The sequence below is a fragment of the Cetorhinus maximus genome, chromosome 13 (assembly GCF_964194155.1).
Source record: "Cetorhinus maximus chromosome 13, sCetMax3.hap1.1, whole genome shotgun sequence".
Classification (NCBI taxonomy): domain Eukaryota; kingdom Metazoa; phylum Chordata; class Chondrichthyes; order Lamniformes; family Cetorhinidae; genus Cetorhinus; species Cetorhinus maximus.
Window position 1 is genome coordinate 33,653,148 of NC_135891.1, and position 17,531 is coordinate 33,670,678.

A 17,531-nucleotide genomic window follows, 5' to 3' on the forward strand; every position below is an offset into this window, starting at 1 on the left:
CTTGGGGACGCATTGCACTTCCTGCCTGAGTCGGAAGGTCGAGCGAATCAGGCTGGGAAAAAATTTCAGGTAAGAAACTGGGCACAGAGTGGCAGTCCGGTGCTGATTGGCACTCCAAGGAAGTTCAGACCTGTTATGTTTCAATTTCAATGTAATTTCAATTTGTATGCCATTTCTCTTTATTGGTTATATGAATGTATATGTTAACGAGCATTCCACTTACATCCAACAATGGCTAAATGTATCACATTTTTAATACTAATTTCAAATATGAAATCCTTGCGTCCTTGTCAAATGCCAATTGTTCATGAAACTGTCATGGCAAAAAGCTCATATCTGACACAATAATAATTGGAGTTAAAGAATGTAATATCAACTGGTTGCTACTACAACCATTAATTATAGTGGAACTTTTACATGAGTTGGTATTGAGTAGAAGTTGCTTATTGTCAGACTGAATTATGTTTGTCCAACACACCAATGTCATGCTTTATGTTGAAAGAATTTGTAAACAGTATTTACTATTTGTAAAGAAATTTAGGCAGTTAGTGTACAGAAAAGCTTGCTTTCCTTATACCTTTGTGAGAATTTTTTGAGACTCATCAGGGGAAAAATTGGATGGGGTCAGAAACAGGAGTGAGGATAGTCATGCAAGATTACTCCATGCCCATTGCTTCTGATCCAGGAAGGCTGCGCGTGCTGCCTGCTAATTTAAATGATTGAAGCTAAGCCTGCTGTTGAGTGGCAGGAGGTGGAGAGGAGGAAAGATGTGTTCTATCCACAAGGGGTCAGTAGGCCCCCCAGGCAAACTTTATGAAGGCAGTGAGAGTAGATAGCTGTGGCTGTCAACGCCAGGCATCAAATCTTGAGGACCTGGATACAGTGCTGCAAGAAATTTAGTGACCTCACACAGGTGGTCAAGGTCAGTGAACGCATCTTCAGAATTGTCATATCCACCAACTGTACCATTAGCCTTGCACACACTGCTCAATGCACCTCACCCCCATCGCTCACATACCAACAATCTCTATCAATTATGACTCATATCTCACATTCATATGCTTCACCTCAACCCTCATAGTGCAAACCTCACAATCACACCACTCAACTTGCACACACTGCCAGCTATTCAACCATGACAGACACATCAGCCAAACACATTGCGTCACACTCAGTGATGCACGCTTCCTTCTCTCTTGCAGGACAAGATGGCACATGACTAGAAGTAGCAGCACCTAACCAGTGAGGGATTGACACAGCTGCATGCCTTTATCCTGATGGGAGGAGCTGGTGGTTGCCATCAATGGAGCTGCCAACTCTGAGGCCATTTCCAGTGACGGGATCTAAAACATCGAAAATGACGGTATCCTTACGCCTAATCCTACCTCTCACATGCCATCTGCCTCTCATACCACAATCTCTTCCGATTAATAAGCTATAGATGGTGTAAGCATGCACCACTTGCTTTCCCCTCACAACAATGTTACCCTCGTACTTTTTTCCTTACAGATAGAATGATAACCTGGCTGAAAAGCGCTGGAAATGGAAGAGTAGGAAGATAGTGATGAATAAGAAACACCATCACTCAATATGTCACTTACAGCCTCCTGCTTGGATACAGGCACTTTGTGTAGTTTAAAGGAAAGTTTGGAGGCAGGATCTGCACATGGTGAGACACCAGGCATGAGTGTCCAGCAGCCAGAGTGGGGAGAAGCATAGTGCAACTGCCAGCTCACTGGAGAGCACAGTCACACATTAGTTCTGCTCTAGAGGAGTCAGATAATGACATTTAATGGGATGGCCTACAGAAAAAAGCTGATTGGTATGCAGCATGAAATGCTTGGGACATTAGCAAGTCTGCCAAAAATATCAATGTCAAGGAGCCTGGAAGAGTCTGGCACCAGCTTGGCACTGGGCTTTATGTGGAGCTTGGAGTCCACCCTCTTCAGCATGGAAGTGGTGGCAAATTCCATGGGAACACTTGTGGACCCAACCTCGATGCAGTGCCTGATGGCCAATGTCTCAGCTTCCTTGGCAGCACAAGCAGAAACCACCAAATGTCCAGGTGCTGCGGTGGAAGCCCAGACTGCTTCATGAAACCTGAGGCATTGCCTCGTATGTTTAGACTGTCACCATCTTGGCTCCAGTTCCCAATACTTGGGGGAATTTGCAGGGTGTCACAGCAGCCCAGCAATCTGTGCTCTGACAGAATACTAGGATTACTGAGGTGCCAAACCTGGGGCGTAGCAGTGGCTCTATGGAACACTGACCTGCTGTCCTCTCCAACAGGATGACAGCACTTGTTCTCCCACCATTGCTGCACTGCCAGTGCCCTTGCTGCTGCCCAATAGCCAACCAACCCAGACCACTGTCACCTATGCTGAGATGGTACAGTCCAAAGGTGGGCCTTCTAGGGCCATAGCTGGTCGGTGTCATCTTACAAAGCCATCTGCAGTTGCCCCCACTGATAGTCAACAGCAGCTGGGGTAGCACTGTGTTAACCACTAGGACACTCAAAGGCACATGGAAGACAGGCACTCAGGAAATGCACAAAGTTGATTAATTGATGTTTGTATGCAAAGTACCATTGTTTGATCCATAAATTTGGTTTCATGGCCACAGTCACCTTTACAGCCATTAGCAGCCACCTCATTTATATTTCTCTTCAGTTCTGATGAAGAGTCATACGGACTTGAAACGTTAACTCTGTCTTCCTCTCCACAGATGCTGTCAGACCTGCTGAGTTTTTCCAGCTATTTTTGTTTTTGTTTCAGCCATTAGTAGTGCTGTCCTCACTTTGCTCTGAGGTTGCAGCTATGACTGCAGCAGGTGACACATTTCAATGAGTCCTTAGTGAAGTGGAGGCAACTGAGACATTGTTCCTCACTGATGTTCAAGTGGGAAAATTATTTCCTGAACACCCTGGTCAGATATGGCCTCCTACTGAGAGCCCTTCTCCTCCTCCTCCTCTTCCTCCTCTCTCTTCCAATAGCTTGTCTTGTTCTGTATCACCTCTGCTCATTCTCCCTGTCATGCTCTAGTCAAAAGGGAATGCATACTACTGTGCCCATATCTGGGAGCAAGTGGTTGGTGCAGAATCTCTGAAGTCAGAACAAAGTATTTTAGCACCTGCCACACAAATCTCTGTAAACTTTAGCAAATTTAAGCAACCCTAGAAACCACCAAAAACTTCTATAATTTCAGTAAGAGCCAATAGAAATCAGCAAATATGCAGAAAGTAGTTAATAATCCCTTTAAATAGTGCTGGTGGGGGTCCTTCCTTCTGCCGAGCACATGTTCAGTTGTGTAAGGGTTAAAAAAGTTGAAGTGTTGATCTCCAAAATGGCAGCATGGAGGCCAAATCAGAATCACATGTTGATTGACTTCACTGTCTGTCTATTCTGCACAATACCAGCGGACGCTCACTGCACGAGCCATAATGCCCTCAACAAAGTGGAGTCCAGTGCAGCTTGCAACAGAAATGTGCGCGAGCACCATAAATGCCATTTTGTAGCCAAAAAGCACTCATAATGCCAAAAACTGGGTGCCATAGAGCCAAATTCTGTGACCACTGAATCCATATTAAGTTCATTATACGTTCTATATGCATTGTTGGCTGAACTAGGACACTGGCTTTGAAGCTTGAATCCATCAATATTCTCAGCAACCAAAGTCAAGCATGCAGAAATGTTATAAATGCACAACAAATACCCCTGATGAGTGTTTTAGAATGTATTGAACAGGAACAGGAACAAAGGAATTTAGAGAAAAGAATTGCAGCACTGCAAAAGTATTATATCAGTGACAATCACAATGCAGTCTAGGGTTTATTTTCAGCTCTATATGTGTTTCCTTCCATTCACTGCATGCCTGGTTGGAATTAGCAGAAACTGCCTGGCCTTTAGTAACTGCCCACTTGATTGAAATGATGAGCCCACTGTGGTGTGCAGAGACAAACCTAATTTGCATCGCTTCATACTTCAATATTCTTGAGTATGAGTTTTCAGCATGGCATTGTTGGGAAATGAATGTGGCAAATATTAATCAGTTAATTCCCTAACTCCTTCCCCCATTCATCAGTTAAAATACAACTGTCAAAAAATGAAATTTCAGGAATATGTATTTTTGAGTTTTTCTTTTGAATTTACCTTTATTTTGATGTAGGAATATCCACCCCACGGGTCTACCTCCAGAGTACACAATTACATTGTTCTTCCGATTACTGCCCAACACTCCTAAAGAACCATTCGCAATTTGGCAGGTTGTGGATGAAGATTTTCAGCCTCTTGTGGGAGTGGTGCTTAACTGTAAGGCTTTTGAACTCAAATTAGATCGAAAGAATGATTTTTTTTTAAAATTGCACTTCCAGCAGAGAGGGTCAAAATCCTGGAACTCCCTTCCTAACAGCACTGTGGGTGTACCTACACCACATGGACTGCAGCGGTTTAAGAAGGCAGTTCAGCACCACCTTCTCAAGGACAACTAGGGATGGGCAATAAATGCTGGCCCAGCCAGCCAAGCCCACATCCCTTGCACGAATTAAAAAAAATAAAAGGGATTCATGGAGCAGAATTTTATGTCCCACGGGCGGGTGCGTGCCTGACCTGATCAGACGTAAAATGGCGTGCAATATTTCAGTTGGTGGGCACGCACGAGAGTCGGCAGCACACCCATCGACAATTAAGAGGCCTATTAAGGCCATTAAAGTATTAATTAACAGGGATTTTTTGCTGCCCGTCCAAGCTTATGGTTGGCGGCCTTTGGATTTTTCAGGAAACCTCATCCAAGAGCAGGATAAGGTTTCCGTAATTAAATAAAAGAAATGAAAATCTACGCACAGAATTTTTAGAATGTCCACGCACAGGTGACTCATTCTGGTGCATGGGCATTTTTCCCAGATTTTAAATTCTGCCTTTATTGATTTTAGATTTGTCAGCTCCCTGAGGCAGCTCTCTGCCTTCAGGGAGCTTTCCTTCCCCGCTGCCCCGCACCCATTCTGACTTCAGTGCTCGCCCTCTTCCCACCTCCACTTCAGCAGCGCTGAGCCTTTCAGCTCGCCTTTCACGCTGGCTGGCCGTTAATTGGCCAGCCAGTGTGAAATCGCAGTCAGGGACTGATTGCAGATGGTGGCCCTTTCCCCAGCCGCTCCTAGGCCCATGGCCGCCCGCCGACCCGAATATTGTGTCCTTGGATACATGAATCGGACCGATACAGAAAAGAGTAGCATTGCCCAAATTTGTAATATATCCTCCCAATGGATAGAGTTCCCAGCTGGGAGTACAATTTTGTAAAATAAACTTCTCAAAAATATTGGCGGATATCAATTAATGCTCGCTTTATGTTAAAAGCAATATAATTCTAATTTATGTTATCCTGTTCAACTTCCAGATAACCAACAAACTCTGAACTACTTTAAACTTGACTATAAGAATGAATTTCAGGGAGTTGCTTTTAACCAGCCTGAAGTTAAAAAAATTTTCTTTGGAAGCTTCCATAAGGTGCGTCTATTATTCTTAGAGCCTAATTGGAACTCAGTAGTGCAGTAACTTCTGTTTTTTGATTTTTGAATGTGTATTTAAGTGCTTTGTCAATGTATTGTTTGTATATACATTTTTACAATGCTTGCCAAACAGATGTATCATCATGTAACAGAGTTAGTCAATTTAAAGACTAAAACTTGAAATCAAAATAAAAATGTTGGGGACATTATGGAACAAACATTTAACATTTTAACATTCCTTTGACTGTTTGGGGATAGGTCGCTAACCCATCTCAAATAGTGAATTAAAGTATTGGACAGGGAAAGGTCGCACAAGTGTGTTCGCTGTTCATTCATCAATCTCACATCTTTAGTTACTCATCAACAGTGAAAGTAATATGGGGAACAAGAGGAAAATGATTGTTCCAAAAGGATAATACAATGGTTAGCAAATGGACCAAGAAAAATTTTAAACAAGGTAAAGGAGATGAAGAATGTGCTAAAAATAAACTTAAGTTCTTGAGCAGAAAGCTTATTAAAAAGCTTTTAAGTCAGCAGCAGCCAGAATAAAAAAGCATTGCGAACAGCCCCAAGTTCTGAGTCAGCACCTGAACGCGTAGCGACCGAGCTCGGTCTGAACAAGAAACTAATTGAATCAAATAGCAAACAATCGGCAGTTAAAAGACCCACCAAAAGCTGGGAATCGACAGTTTCACGACTTGAAAATACCTAGATATTGCGGGGAAGACTTTAAAAAGTCGATTGAGGGAGTCACAACTGAAAAATTTAAAACACAGAAATCAAGAGTGCCATTACTGTGGGAGCCCGCCAAAACCAGCAAGCGTGGCAAACCTCATTGTGAAGAAGCATATGGTAGCGCCATCTTGGATTTCCTAACAGCATTTAAAGCTATACACACTTTTAATTTTAAATACCATGGATCAAGAAACTACTTTACCAGATCAGTTTGGACTCATCCAAGGCCAAGACCAGTCACAAAATTGGGGACTTTGGAAAAATAGATTCCTTAGGTACATGGTTGCTTCAGGCTAGACAATAAGACAGAAGCTGAACAGGTTAACGCACTGCTTTATTTGCTAAGTCCCATAGCCAACAATATAATCGCTAATAAAGTAATCAATGAATCCTGAGCAAAATTTGATGAAGTTTTAAAATCATTTGGCTCATATTTTAACCAGCATTAACAAGACCCATGACAGAGCAAAGTTTAACAAATGTGTCCAGCAGTCAGAAGAACCTGTTGACTCCTTCATTAGTGAGCTGTATAGAATGGCTGAACGCTGAGATTACGTTGAGCCGAAATCAGAGCTAATCAGAGACAGGATTGTTGTTGGAGTGGTGAAAGATGCACTCTCTGACATGCTTCAAGCTAAGGAAGATTTGACCCTTAAAAAGGCCATTCAGATTTTCAGGCAGTCTGAAATCCATTTACAGCACAGATCCATCTTGAAGGGCAAAAGCAGGCCATGGAACAGAGCAACCCCCAATGTCCAGCTAGTAAAACAGCAGAGGAGCATGGACATTCAAGGCCAGGAAGCAAAACCTTAACCGACCACCAGAGGGTACGTGACCATGCCAGTGCTGTGGAGCCAGCAACCACACAGGCATGATCAATGGACGGCAGTCTCAGCACAGAGTTTCAGTTGCAACCACAAAGGACAATTTGGGCAGCTTTGCAAAGCTAACAAAACTAGACATACAGATGATCCCAAGATGATTCACAAGGTCGAGGCACCACACTGAGAGGAAACACAGCCATGCTTCTTGGGTGAGGTCAAAGGTCAGGGATTTTAGTTCTGGAATGTGGATATCTCGGTTAATGGTCATCTCACAATCTTTAAATTGGACATGGGAGCCAGTGTTATAGTTCTCTTGGACAAGGAACCATGGTGACCCAATGGCTGATGCCACCCACAACACAGCTGTACAGTGCAGGTCGCATTAGACTCCTGCTGGGAAGTACTCTGCAGGCTATACTCAGGTACAAAGTCAAAAGAATTCAAGAGACCCTGTTCGTCGTCCACAACCAAGTATGTTCCCTTTTAAGCTGAAAACCTCAACCTCCTGCAGAAAATTGACAAGGTCAACCAGCAAGGGCCTGGGTACCAAACTGGGGCAGCTGAGGACTACATACAGGGTTACACTGAGGGAGGATGCTAAGCCCATGTGCCTATTCGCGCCACAAAAATATCCCATCCACTCATGAAGCAATTGCAGCAACAGCTGGACAAAATGGCCAAAATGGGTGTCATTTCCCCCCATTACTCAGCTAACTGAATGGTGTTCCAGGATGGTCTCAGTCCCAAAACCAGATGGGTCCAAGCGTATCTGTGTCGACTCAACACAGCTGAATAAATGCTAATGTCCTTGATGGATGACAGCCTGGCCAAGCCCTCCTAAAGCAAAGTGTTTTCAAAGCTCAATGCCAACAGTAGCTTTTGGTAACTTCCGCTAGACGTAAAGTCCAGATTGCTGACCACATTCATCACCCCCTTTTGCAGATTCTGCTTTCAACTGCTTACTGCTCGGAATCACCTCAGCACCGGAAATCTTTCAACGCACGATGTCGGCTATTTTGCAAAGCTTGGAGGGTGTCATTTGCCATATGGATGATGCTTTGGTCTATGGCACAACATGACAGCATGACAGAAAGCTCACAATGGTCCTTGAACGCTTGCAGGTAGCAGCGCTGACACTGAATGAGAAATGTGAATTCTCCAAGACCTCTATTTGGTTCTTCGGACACATCAGCAACAAAGGCATCACAGCAGACCCACAGAAAACAAAAGCTGCCAGCAAATTCCCAACCCCATCCTCGATTCCGGACCTCCAGAGATTCCTAGCTATTGTGAACCAGTTGACAAAATTTTCACCCAATCTGGCACAGGTCATAGAGCCCCTACAGCACCTTCTATCAAGACAGACCAGGCATGGTTCTGGGTCATGCACCAAGAGCAAGTATTTGGTTGCATCAAAGCCATGCTGCCCTCAGCCGACACCCTGGCCCACTATGACTCATTACTGCCCACCACCAAAGCAGCAGATGCTTTGTCCAGAAGTCTCAGAACTGTTTTATTTCAGGAACAACTGGACAGATGTTGCCGGCTAGTGTATTATGCATCCAGAGAGCTATAGGATACGGAGACAAGATATACCATGATTGAAGGAGAAGCTCTCACAACCATGTGGGTGTGCGAGAAGTTTTCAGACTACATTATTGGACTAAAGGTCACTATTGAAATGGGCCATAAGTCACTGGCCTCACTGCTAGATGAGAAATAGCTGGCAAACATGTCCTCGTAATACAGAGATTCTGTCTACACAGCATGAGGCTTGCATACAAGACGGTATATAGTCAGGGGAATAAACAAACAATGGCGGACACACTTTCCAGGGCCACAGTGGATCTTCCAACGAAACATGATGTCAACTTGATCGAGGAGCTCGAATCATACTCCCAATTGGTGAGGAGACACCTGCCAGCTACCAAAGGAAAACTCCAGAAAATCTGCCAGGAACAAATGCAAGATGAGGAGTGTGCCCACATCTGCCATTACTGTCAACAAGGGTGACTACAGCAGAGACCGAGCAGTAGTACCATGAAGACTTGGTTTGAACAGCAGAAGCACTTTACCATCATCGATGATCTTCTGGTATACAGCGAACAGCTGGTCATTCCAGCCTCCCTGCGGCTGGAGCTCCTCCAAAAAAGTTCACCAGCGACACCAAGGCATTACCAAATGCAGGGCATGGGCCCAATCTGCAGTGTGGTGGCCAAGCATTTCAAGGGAATTGAGGACATGATAGCCACCTGCCAGGTGTATGCGCTACTCAAGCAGGACCAAAGGGAGCCCCTTATCCCCACACAGCACCCAGCCAAGCCATGGGAACGGTTTGGCATTTATTTATTCATCTTCAATGGCAGATTCTTCCTCATTGTTGTGGACTACTTCTCCCAATGGATTGAAGTGAAGCAATTGTACATGACATTTACAGAGACAGTGATGAGAGCATTGAAGGAGATGTTCACAAGCCATGGCACCCAGGACGAGATGATGTTGGATAACAGTCCACAATTTGCAGATGAATACTTCACCCAATTTGCCATCACTTACAGCTTCCAGCTCCCCAGTTTACCCGCAGTCGAACAGTGAAGCAGAAAGAGGGGTCTGCACCATAAAACCTCTCCTGAGGAGGAACGTGACTTCCCAACAGCACTGTTAACCTACAGGTCCACCTCACTACAAAGTGACTTAGCTCCGCCTGAACTCCTGATGGGCAGAAAACTCCGCACACAGCTCCCAATCCTGCCAAAGAAACTAATCCCACGATTGCCAGCCAGGATTAACAAAACATCCAGAGCAGAGAGCAGTCTGCAGGGAGAAGCAGGCTTCCACCTACAACAAATGGTACCGCACCAGACACTTCCACATCTATGCAAGGACAACAGAGTCTGGATTAAGGACCTTGATAGAAAGGGTGTTAATGTCCGGAGAGATGATGACCAGCCACGAATCATATCTTGTCAGTGCTCCAGAAGGTATGATCAGGAGGAAGAGAAAGAGTCTTCTCATCCCTCGAGGTGCTCTTCCCACTATACATTGGAGAAAAATTGAAGAAGGTGACCAAACGCCATAAAAACCACATCCAAAACAACCTCCTGTTCATCAAGGTTTACCCAGCACAACAGAGTCTACCTTTCCTCCAACTGTTGTGAAGACCAGATCTGGGAGAATTAAAAAGCCTCTGGACCACTTGAACCTGTGAACACAGAGACTTGAGTTGGGGAGAAGATGTAGTAGAAGTAATGTAAATGTGTTGGGTAAACAGGAATGCATTGTAAATACATTGGATAAAGACTTGGGGGAGGTGTACTATAAGGGTCTGGCATAGAAAGGATTAATGTGAAACTGGGTACAGTACTGCCCACGCTGTGCTATAAAGGGACACATGACCCAAATTTAAAGGGCAGTCTTGGACTGGACAGAGACATATAGAGGCAAGCATGGAGACAGCTTCTAGCTTAGAGCTTATACTGTATATAATTACTAGTAGTTAGTAAGCACTTACTGTTAAACTATACAAGTCTCAGAACCACTTCATGCGACCTACAGAACTACATACATCTTACAACAAATAACAGGGAAAACTAAATGATATGTCAAACAGATAATAAAGTGGTGGGGTCATTGAAAGTTTCCCAAGGTGACATAACAGTAGGTGACCAAGGAATAGGAAATATACTAAAGGAATAATTCCTCCCTGTACAGACAGAATAGGCAGCTTCCCCATCATGAATTTCTGGAGGCTAGGAGGTATGTTAGGAACATCGGAAAATTAGGAACAGGAGTAGGTCAATTGACCCTTCAAGCCTGCTCCACCATTGAATAAGATTATGGCTGATCTGGTTATGGTCTCAGCTCCACTTTCCTGTCTGCCCCTCATAACCCTTGACTCCCTTATCTATCAAAAATCTGTCTAACTCTGCCTTGAATAAATTCAATGACCCAGCTTCACTACTTTCTGGGACCCTTTGGGAGAAAAAAAATTCTCATCTCTGTCTTAAAAGGGGAACCTTTTATTTTTGAACTATGTTCCCTAGTTCTAGTCTCCCCCACATGAGGGAACATCCTCCGAGTAATCACCCTTTCAAGTCCCCTCAGGGACTTATAGGTTTCAATAAGATCACCTCTCATTCTCCGAAACTCCATTGGGTATAGGCTTAACCCGTTCAACCTTTCTTCGTAAGATAAGCCCTTCATTCCAGGAATGAGTCCAGTGAACCTTCTCCAAACTGCTTCTAAAGCAATTATATAATTTTTAAATAAGGAGGCCAAAACAGCACACAGTGCTCCAGATGTGGTCTCACCAAGGCCCTGTACAGCTGCAGTAAAACTTCCCTACTTTTATATTCAGAATCAGAATCAGAATCACAGTGCAGAAGAGGCCCTTCGGCCCATCGAGTCTGCACTGACATTATTTATTCCTCTTGCAATAAACACCAACATTTCATTTACCTTAGGTGAGCCTAAGGATGTTAAATGAAGCCAAGGCACCAAATTGGGTAAATATAAGGTGACAAGACAATGAAAGAGAAATAAATGTGGGAATATAAACTAAATAATACTAGGCAACAGGATAGACCACAGACAAGGGACATGGGAGTTTAGCTGGATAGTTTACTGTTACCAGCAGTGCAGTGTGCAGCAGTAGTGAGGAAACCTAACTGCATCCTGGGATGTATCCTTGAAGGAGAGAGCATAAATTGCAGGAGGTGATAATGAATGTATACAAAGCATTGGCATGGTTACCCTTTTAGTGCTGGTCACTACAGCCAGAATAGCCAAGCATTGTAGGCTGTGCAGAATACACTAACCAAACTGATTTGGTTTGTGGAGAGTTGGAAGTGTTTTATTTGTAGAAGAGAAGGCGTGGGGAGATACTCAAGACTCTTGAGGAATAGATAAATTTAATCCTGATAAAATGTTCAAGAATGCCGCACGCTCTAGGACAAAGGACACAGGCAGGTGCTTAGAAGAAGGAAGGTGCACAGGCCATTTTGGTTTAACAACTTTTTTTATTTCCTCTCGGTGCGTGCATGTTTATTTCGGTGGTTGCGAATGAAAATAAAGATATTGGGGGGGGGACGGTGAAAGTTTTCTCTCCCCCCCACCCCATTGTGCAATGAGTTTCGCTGCGGTGGTGCTGAATGCTGCGGGCCCTCAGGGACACGGCGAATCTCTGCTTTAACAACTTGGTGAACTAAAGATGCAGCAAAGAAAAATTTTCCAATAAGTTCAAGGTTAGATATTTGAGAAACTGAACAACTGAAAGATTGTTCTTTGGATCTTTGGAACTGGCCAGATTAAACCACAGAGTTGTTTCCAGTCCTGCACTTCTCTTTGCAATATGTTATGTGGTTACAAGCCTCAAAAGATTGTTCTCAATGTACCTTCATCATATTATGAATAGAATATTAATTACAAATAATACCAATCTAAAACTGGTCTTTCCTGTCACTTTAGGTCCATTTAACAGTGAGTAGGACAAGTGTCAAGCTTTATATTGACTGCAAGAAGATTGGAGAGAAGTTCATTCATGTTGTTGGGAAAATCCCCACAAAAGGATTTGAGATGCTTGGAAAACTGGTAAAAAGCAGGGGACCCAGCAATGGTTCAGTACCAGTAAGTGATTAAAGATCAGACCTTTTCATTTCTTTGATGGGTTTTATTTTGTTCATATTTTTAATTCTGTTTAATTGTTTCCTTAGTTTCAGTTGAAGGCTTTTACAATGGTTTGTAATACTTCCTGGGCTGACATGGACAACTGCTGTGATCTCCCTGCAATGGTGAGTTTAGTGTTAAATTAATAAAGTGAAGCCTTGAAGTTAAGCCATGGCATACTAGCATACAAATACTTAATATGTTACATAGGGAAACTTGGCAAGCAATTGTCAGCACTAAAGCCCCACAACAAGAAAATGACTGGTCGAAGTTGGTTGAGGAAGAATTGTTAATTGGACATTGGAAAAACTGCCTGCTTTTGAATGCTGCCATAGAATCTTCTATGTGTATTAGAACAGGGCCTCTATTTAATATCTCATCTGAAAGGTAATACCTCCAATGATGTAGCATTCTTTCAGAACTTCACCAGAACATCAGCTTGAATTATATGCTTATGTTGAACCCATTGCTGTCTGACCGAGGCAAAATTGCCACTGACTGAGTCAAGTTGTGTCATTGCTATTTGACGTGTACAATTGGCCCAGGTGGATAAGGTACAATTAGAAAATGGCCTTGCAAAGCCACAAATTTTTATAATTAATGCCTAGCTTCATTTAACTCCTCTGTTCAACCTAGCCAGATCAATAATATCCATGATGATTTAGTTGAAGCATTTATACATTTCTTCAAATTTCACTGATGAGAAAGCTACTGACCTGATTTAAGCCTGAGACGACTATTGCGGAAATAAAGTGGATGCAGTAACATAAGCTGGTGATAACAAATGACGATAAGTAACACAGCCACACTGGTCAGAGATTGAATCCACAGCTTTAGCATTATTAGCTGTACACACTAACCAACTGACCTAATGAGCCAACACCTAGGTTAATACATCCATTCTTACTGTAGGTCAGTTGATAATAAGGACAAAAGTGTGCCACATAATGCTCAATGTATTATTCTACTACTAGAATTTATCCGTGTTTCTCCAAAAGCACAAAGTATCTCTGTTGTTAAGTAAACACAGACTTAGATCAATCATATTCACTGCTTTGCTGAGAGAATTTTGCAGATGAGAAGATGCTAGTAATTTTCAGGCAGCAAGTCAAAGTGAGACTGGCTTCTTATTGCTCTGTGTCTGCAACTATATGTGATCCTTAGAATATGATGTACGTGTGTCAGATAAAAGACATATAAAATGAATATTGAAGTAAGTTCAGTAAAGAAGATTGATAGCAACTCCATTGCCATTTTATTCTCAACACTGTCGATTGTTTTCTATTTTGGGATCACCCTCTCTCTGTTTCACATATGCTCTATAAATTGTAGTAATTGAAGTGTTTTCCTGGTTTTAGAGAGATGAACTGGCGTGCCCTCCTCCTGTCCATGCTTGCACTTGTTCATCAGCTGTGCAAGGACGACCAGGGCCTTTAGGACCACCAGTGAGTAAGATCGTCTTTTATCTCACAATGCACAACACAGTATGACCATAATGTTATTGACAAATTAGGGCTAGGAAATGTTGCAGTGGAGAGCGAATGAAGTCGCAATATCTGACAAGATATAATGAAGCAACATAATGGATAAAATAATTATTACTGTTGAAAGATGAGCGATTATGGTAACACATTGAAACAGCCTTAACTGCATACGACAGACCTGAGATGTGGGATGTTCAATGTATGAATTATTCAGGAACAGTTTAAATGCTTCCAGCTCTATACAGAAGTTCCAAAATAAATTTGAGGTTACAGGTTGTGGTTGAGTACAATTCTGCTGCTGCTGATGGCCCACGGCACCCCAAGGTTGCCCAGTCTTAAATTGCTATGTCTGTTCGGAATCTATTCCATGTACCATGGTGGTAGTGCCACACAACATGATGCAGGAAATCCTCAACGTCTCCACAAGGACTGTGCAGTGGGCACTCCTACCGATACTGTCATGGACAGATGCATATGAGGCAGACAGATTGGTGAGGATGAGGTCAAGTATGTTTTTCCCTCTTGTTGGTCTAGCCAGTCTGGTAGCTATGTCCTTTAGGACTCGGCCAGCTCGGTCTGTAGTGGTGCTACCGAACTACTGTTGGTGATGGACATTGAAGTTCTGCAACTAGAGTACTTGCTTCCTCCAAGTGGTGTTCGACATGGAGGAGTAGATGGATTTCATGATAGAAGGGGTCATCAACAGTGCTATCAAGCTGGAGTTGCTGAGCAATAACCTGCTCACTGACGTTCAGTTTGGGTTCCGCCAAGGTCACTCAGCTCCTGACCTTATTACAGTTTTGGTTCAAGCATGCAGAAAAGAGCAGAACTCTAGACATGACGTGAGAGCGACTGCCCTTGACATCAAGGCAACATTTGACTAAGTGTGGCATCAAGGAGCCCTGGCAAAACTGGAGTTGATGGGAATCGGGGGAAAACTCTCCATTGATTAGCATCATACCAACCACAAAGGAAGATAGTTGTGGTTGTTGGACACCAATCATCTCAGTTCCAGGACATCACTGCAGGAGTTCCTCAAGGTGGTGTCCTAAGCCCAAACACCTTCAGCTGCTTCATCAATGACCTTCCTTCCATCATAAAATCAGAAGTGGGGATGTTAGCTGATGATTGCACAATGTTCAGCACTACTCGCGACTGCTCAGATACTGAAGCAGTACATGTCAAGATGCAACAAGACCTGGACAATATCCAGGCTTGGGCTAACAAGCAGCAAGTAACATTCATGTCACACAAGTGCCAGGCAATGACCAACTCCAACAAGAGAGAATCTAACCATCGCCCCTTGACATTCAAGGACTTTACCATCGCTGAATCCCCCAGAATCAACTTCCTGGGGGTTACCATTGATCAAAAACTGAACTGAACCAGCCATATAAAGATGGTGGTTACAAAAGCAGGTCAGAGGCTAGGAATCCTGTGGCAAGTAATGGACCTACTGACTCCCCAAAACCTGTCTGCCATCTACAAGGCACAAGTCAGGAGTGTGATGGAATATACTCCACTTGTCTGGATGACTGCGGCTCCAACAACACTCAAGAAGCTTGACACCATCCAGTGCAAAGCACCCCGCTTGATTGGCACCACATCCACAAACATTCACTCACTCCACCACCGATGCATAGTAGCAGCAGTATGTAGCATCTACGAAATGCAGTGCAGAAACTCACTAAGGCTCCTTATGCAACATCTTCCAAATCCACAACCACTACCATCTAGAAGGACAAGGGCAGCAGACACATGGGAACACCACCACATGCAAGTTCCCCTCCAAGCCACACACCATCCTGATTTGGAAATGTATCACCGTTCCTTCACTGTTGCTGGGTTAAAATCCTGGAACTCCCTCCCTAACAGCACTGTGGGTGTACCTGCACCACAGGAACTGCAGTGGTTCAAGAAGGCAACTCATCACTACCTTCTAAAGGGCAACTAGGGATGGGCAATAAATGCTGGCCCAGCCAGCGACGCGCATACCCTGTAAATGAATTTTAAAAAGTCGAGATAGAAGAACAGGTCACACAATTTCATGAAATGAAGGATCTTCTTCAGTGTTTTAGCAAATTTTTCTTCCTCAGGCAACAGCGCAATATGGGCTATCTGGTCATTCAATCATTTGCTTGAGCTTGCTGTACATATTTTGACTTCTGTGTTTGCATGCATAGCAACCATGACTGCATTATAAAAGTAATTCATTTTTAAAAATTCATTCACTGGATGTGGGCTTCGCTGGCTGGGCCAGCATTTATTGCCCATCCCTACTTGCCCTTGAGAAGGTGGTGGTGGACTGCCACCTTGAACTGCTGCAGTCCATGTAGCGTAGGTACACCCACAGTGCTCTTAGGGAGGGAATTCCAGGATTTTGACCCAGTGACAGTGAAGGAACGGCGATATATTTCCAAGTCAGGATGGTGAGTGACTTGGAGGGGAACTTGCAGGTGGTGATGTTCCTATTTATCTGCTGTCCTGTCCTTCAAGATGGTAGTGGTCATGGGTTTGGAAGGTGCTGTCTAAGGGACCTTGGTTAATTTCTGCAGTGCATGTTGTAGATGGTACACACTGCTGCTACTGTGCGTCGGTGGTGCAGGGAGTGAATGTTTGCGGATGTGGTGCTAGTCAAGCGGGCTGCTTTGTTTTGGATAGTGTCAAGCTTCTTGAGTGTTATGGGAGCTGTACTCACCCAAGTGGGGAGTATTCCATCAGATTCCTGACTTGTGTCTTGTAGATGATGGACAGGCTTTGGTGAGTCAGGAGGTGAGTTGCTCATCGCAGGATTGCTAGCCTATGACCTGCTCTTGTAGCCACAGTATTTTATAGCTAGTCCAGTTCAGTTTCTGGTCAATGGTAACCCCCAGGATGTTGATAGGGGTTGGGGGTGGGGTGGGGGGGTGGCAGGTGGAGTGATGGTAATGCCATTGAATGTCAAGAGGCGATGGTTAGATTCTCTCTTGTTGGAGATGGTCATTCCCTGACATTTGTGTGATGCGAACGTTACTTGCCACTTATCAGCCCAAGCCTGGATATTGTCCAGGTTTTGCTGCATTTGGACATGGACTGCTTCAGCATCTGAGGAGTCGCGAATGGTGCTGAACATTGTGCAATCATCAGTGAACATCCCCACTTCTGACCTTATGATGGAAGAAAGGTCATTGATGAAGCAGCTGGAGATGGTTGGACCGAGGACATTACCCTGAGGAACTCCTGCAGTGATGTCCTGGAGCTGAGATGACTGACCTCCAACAACAAAGAACCATCTTCCTCTGTACTAGGTATGGCTCCAACCAGTGGAGAGATTTCCCTCTGCTT

At 43.9% G+C, this 17,531-nt stretch overlaps 1 protein-coding gene across 1 annotated transcript in view; it reads left to right on the top strand.

Annotated features, from left to right (window-relative positions):
* Positions 1 to 17,531, top strand: part of LOC144688534 (collagen alpha-1(XIV) chain-like) — a 203,560-nt gene that overhangs the window by 153,016 nt on the left and 33,013 nt on the right. The window contains exons 32-36 of the mRNA XM_078555234.1: positions 4,165 to 4,307; positions 5,389 to 5,498; positions 12,526 to 12,684; positions 12,771 to 12,848; positions 14,082 to 14,168. Coding sequence (XP_078411360.1) covers positions 4,165 to 4,307; positions 5,389 to 5,498; positions 12,526 to 12,684; positions 12,771 to 12,848; positions 14,082 to 14,168 — 577 coding nt within the window. The remainder of the gene's footprint in view (positions 1 to 4,164; positions 4,308 to 5,388; positions 5,499 to 12,525; positions 12,685 to 12,770; positions 12,849 to 14,081; positions 14,169 to 17,531) is intronic.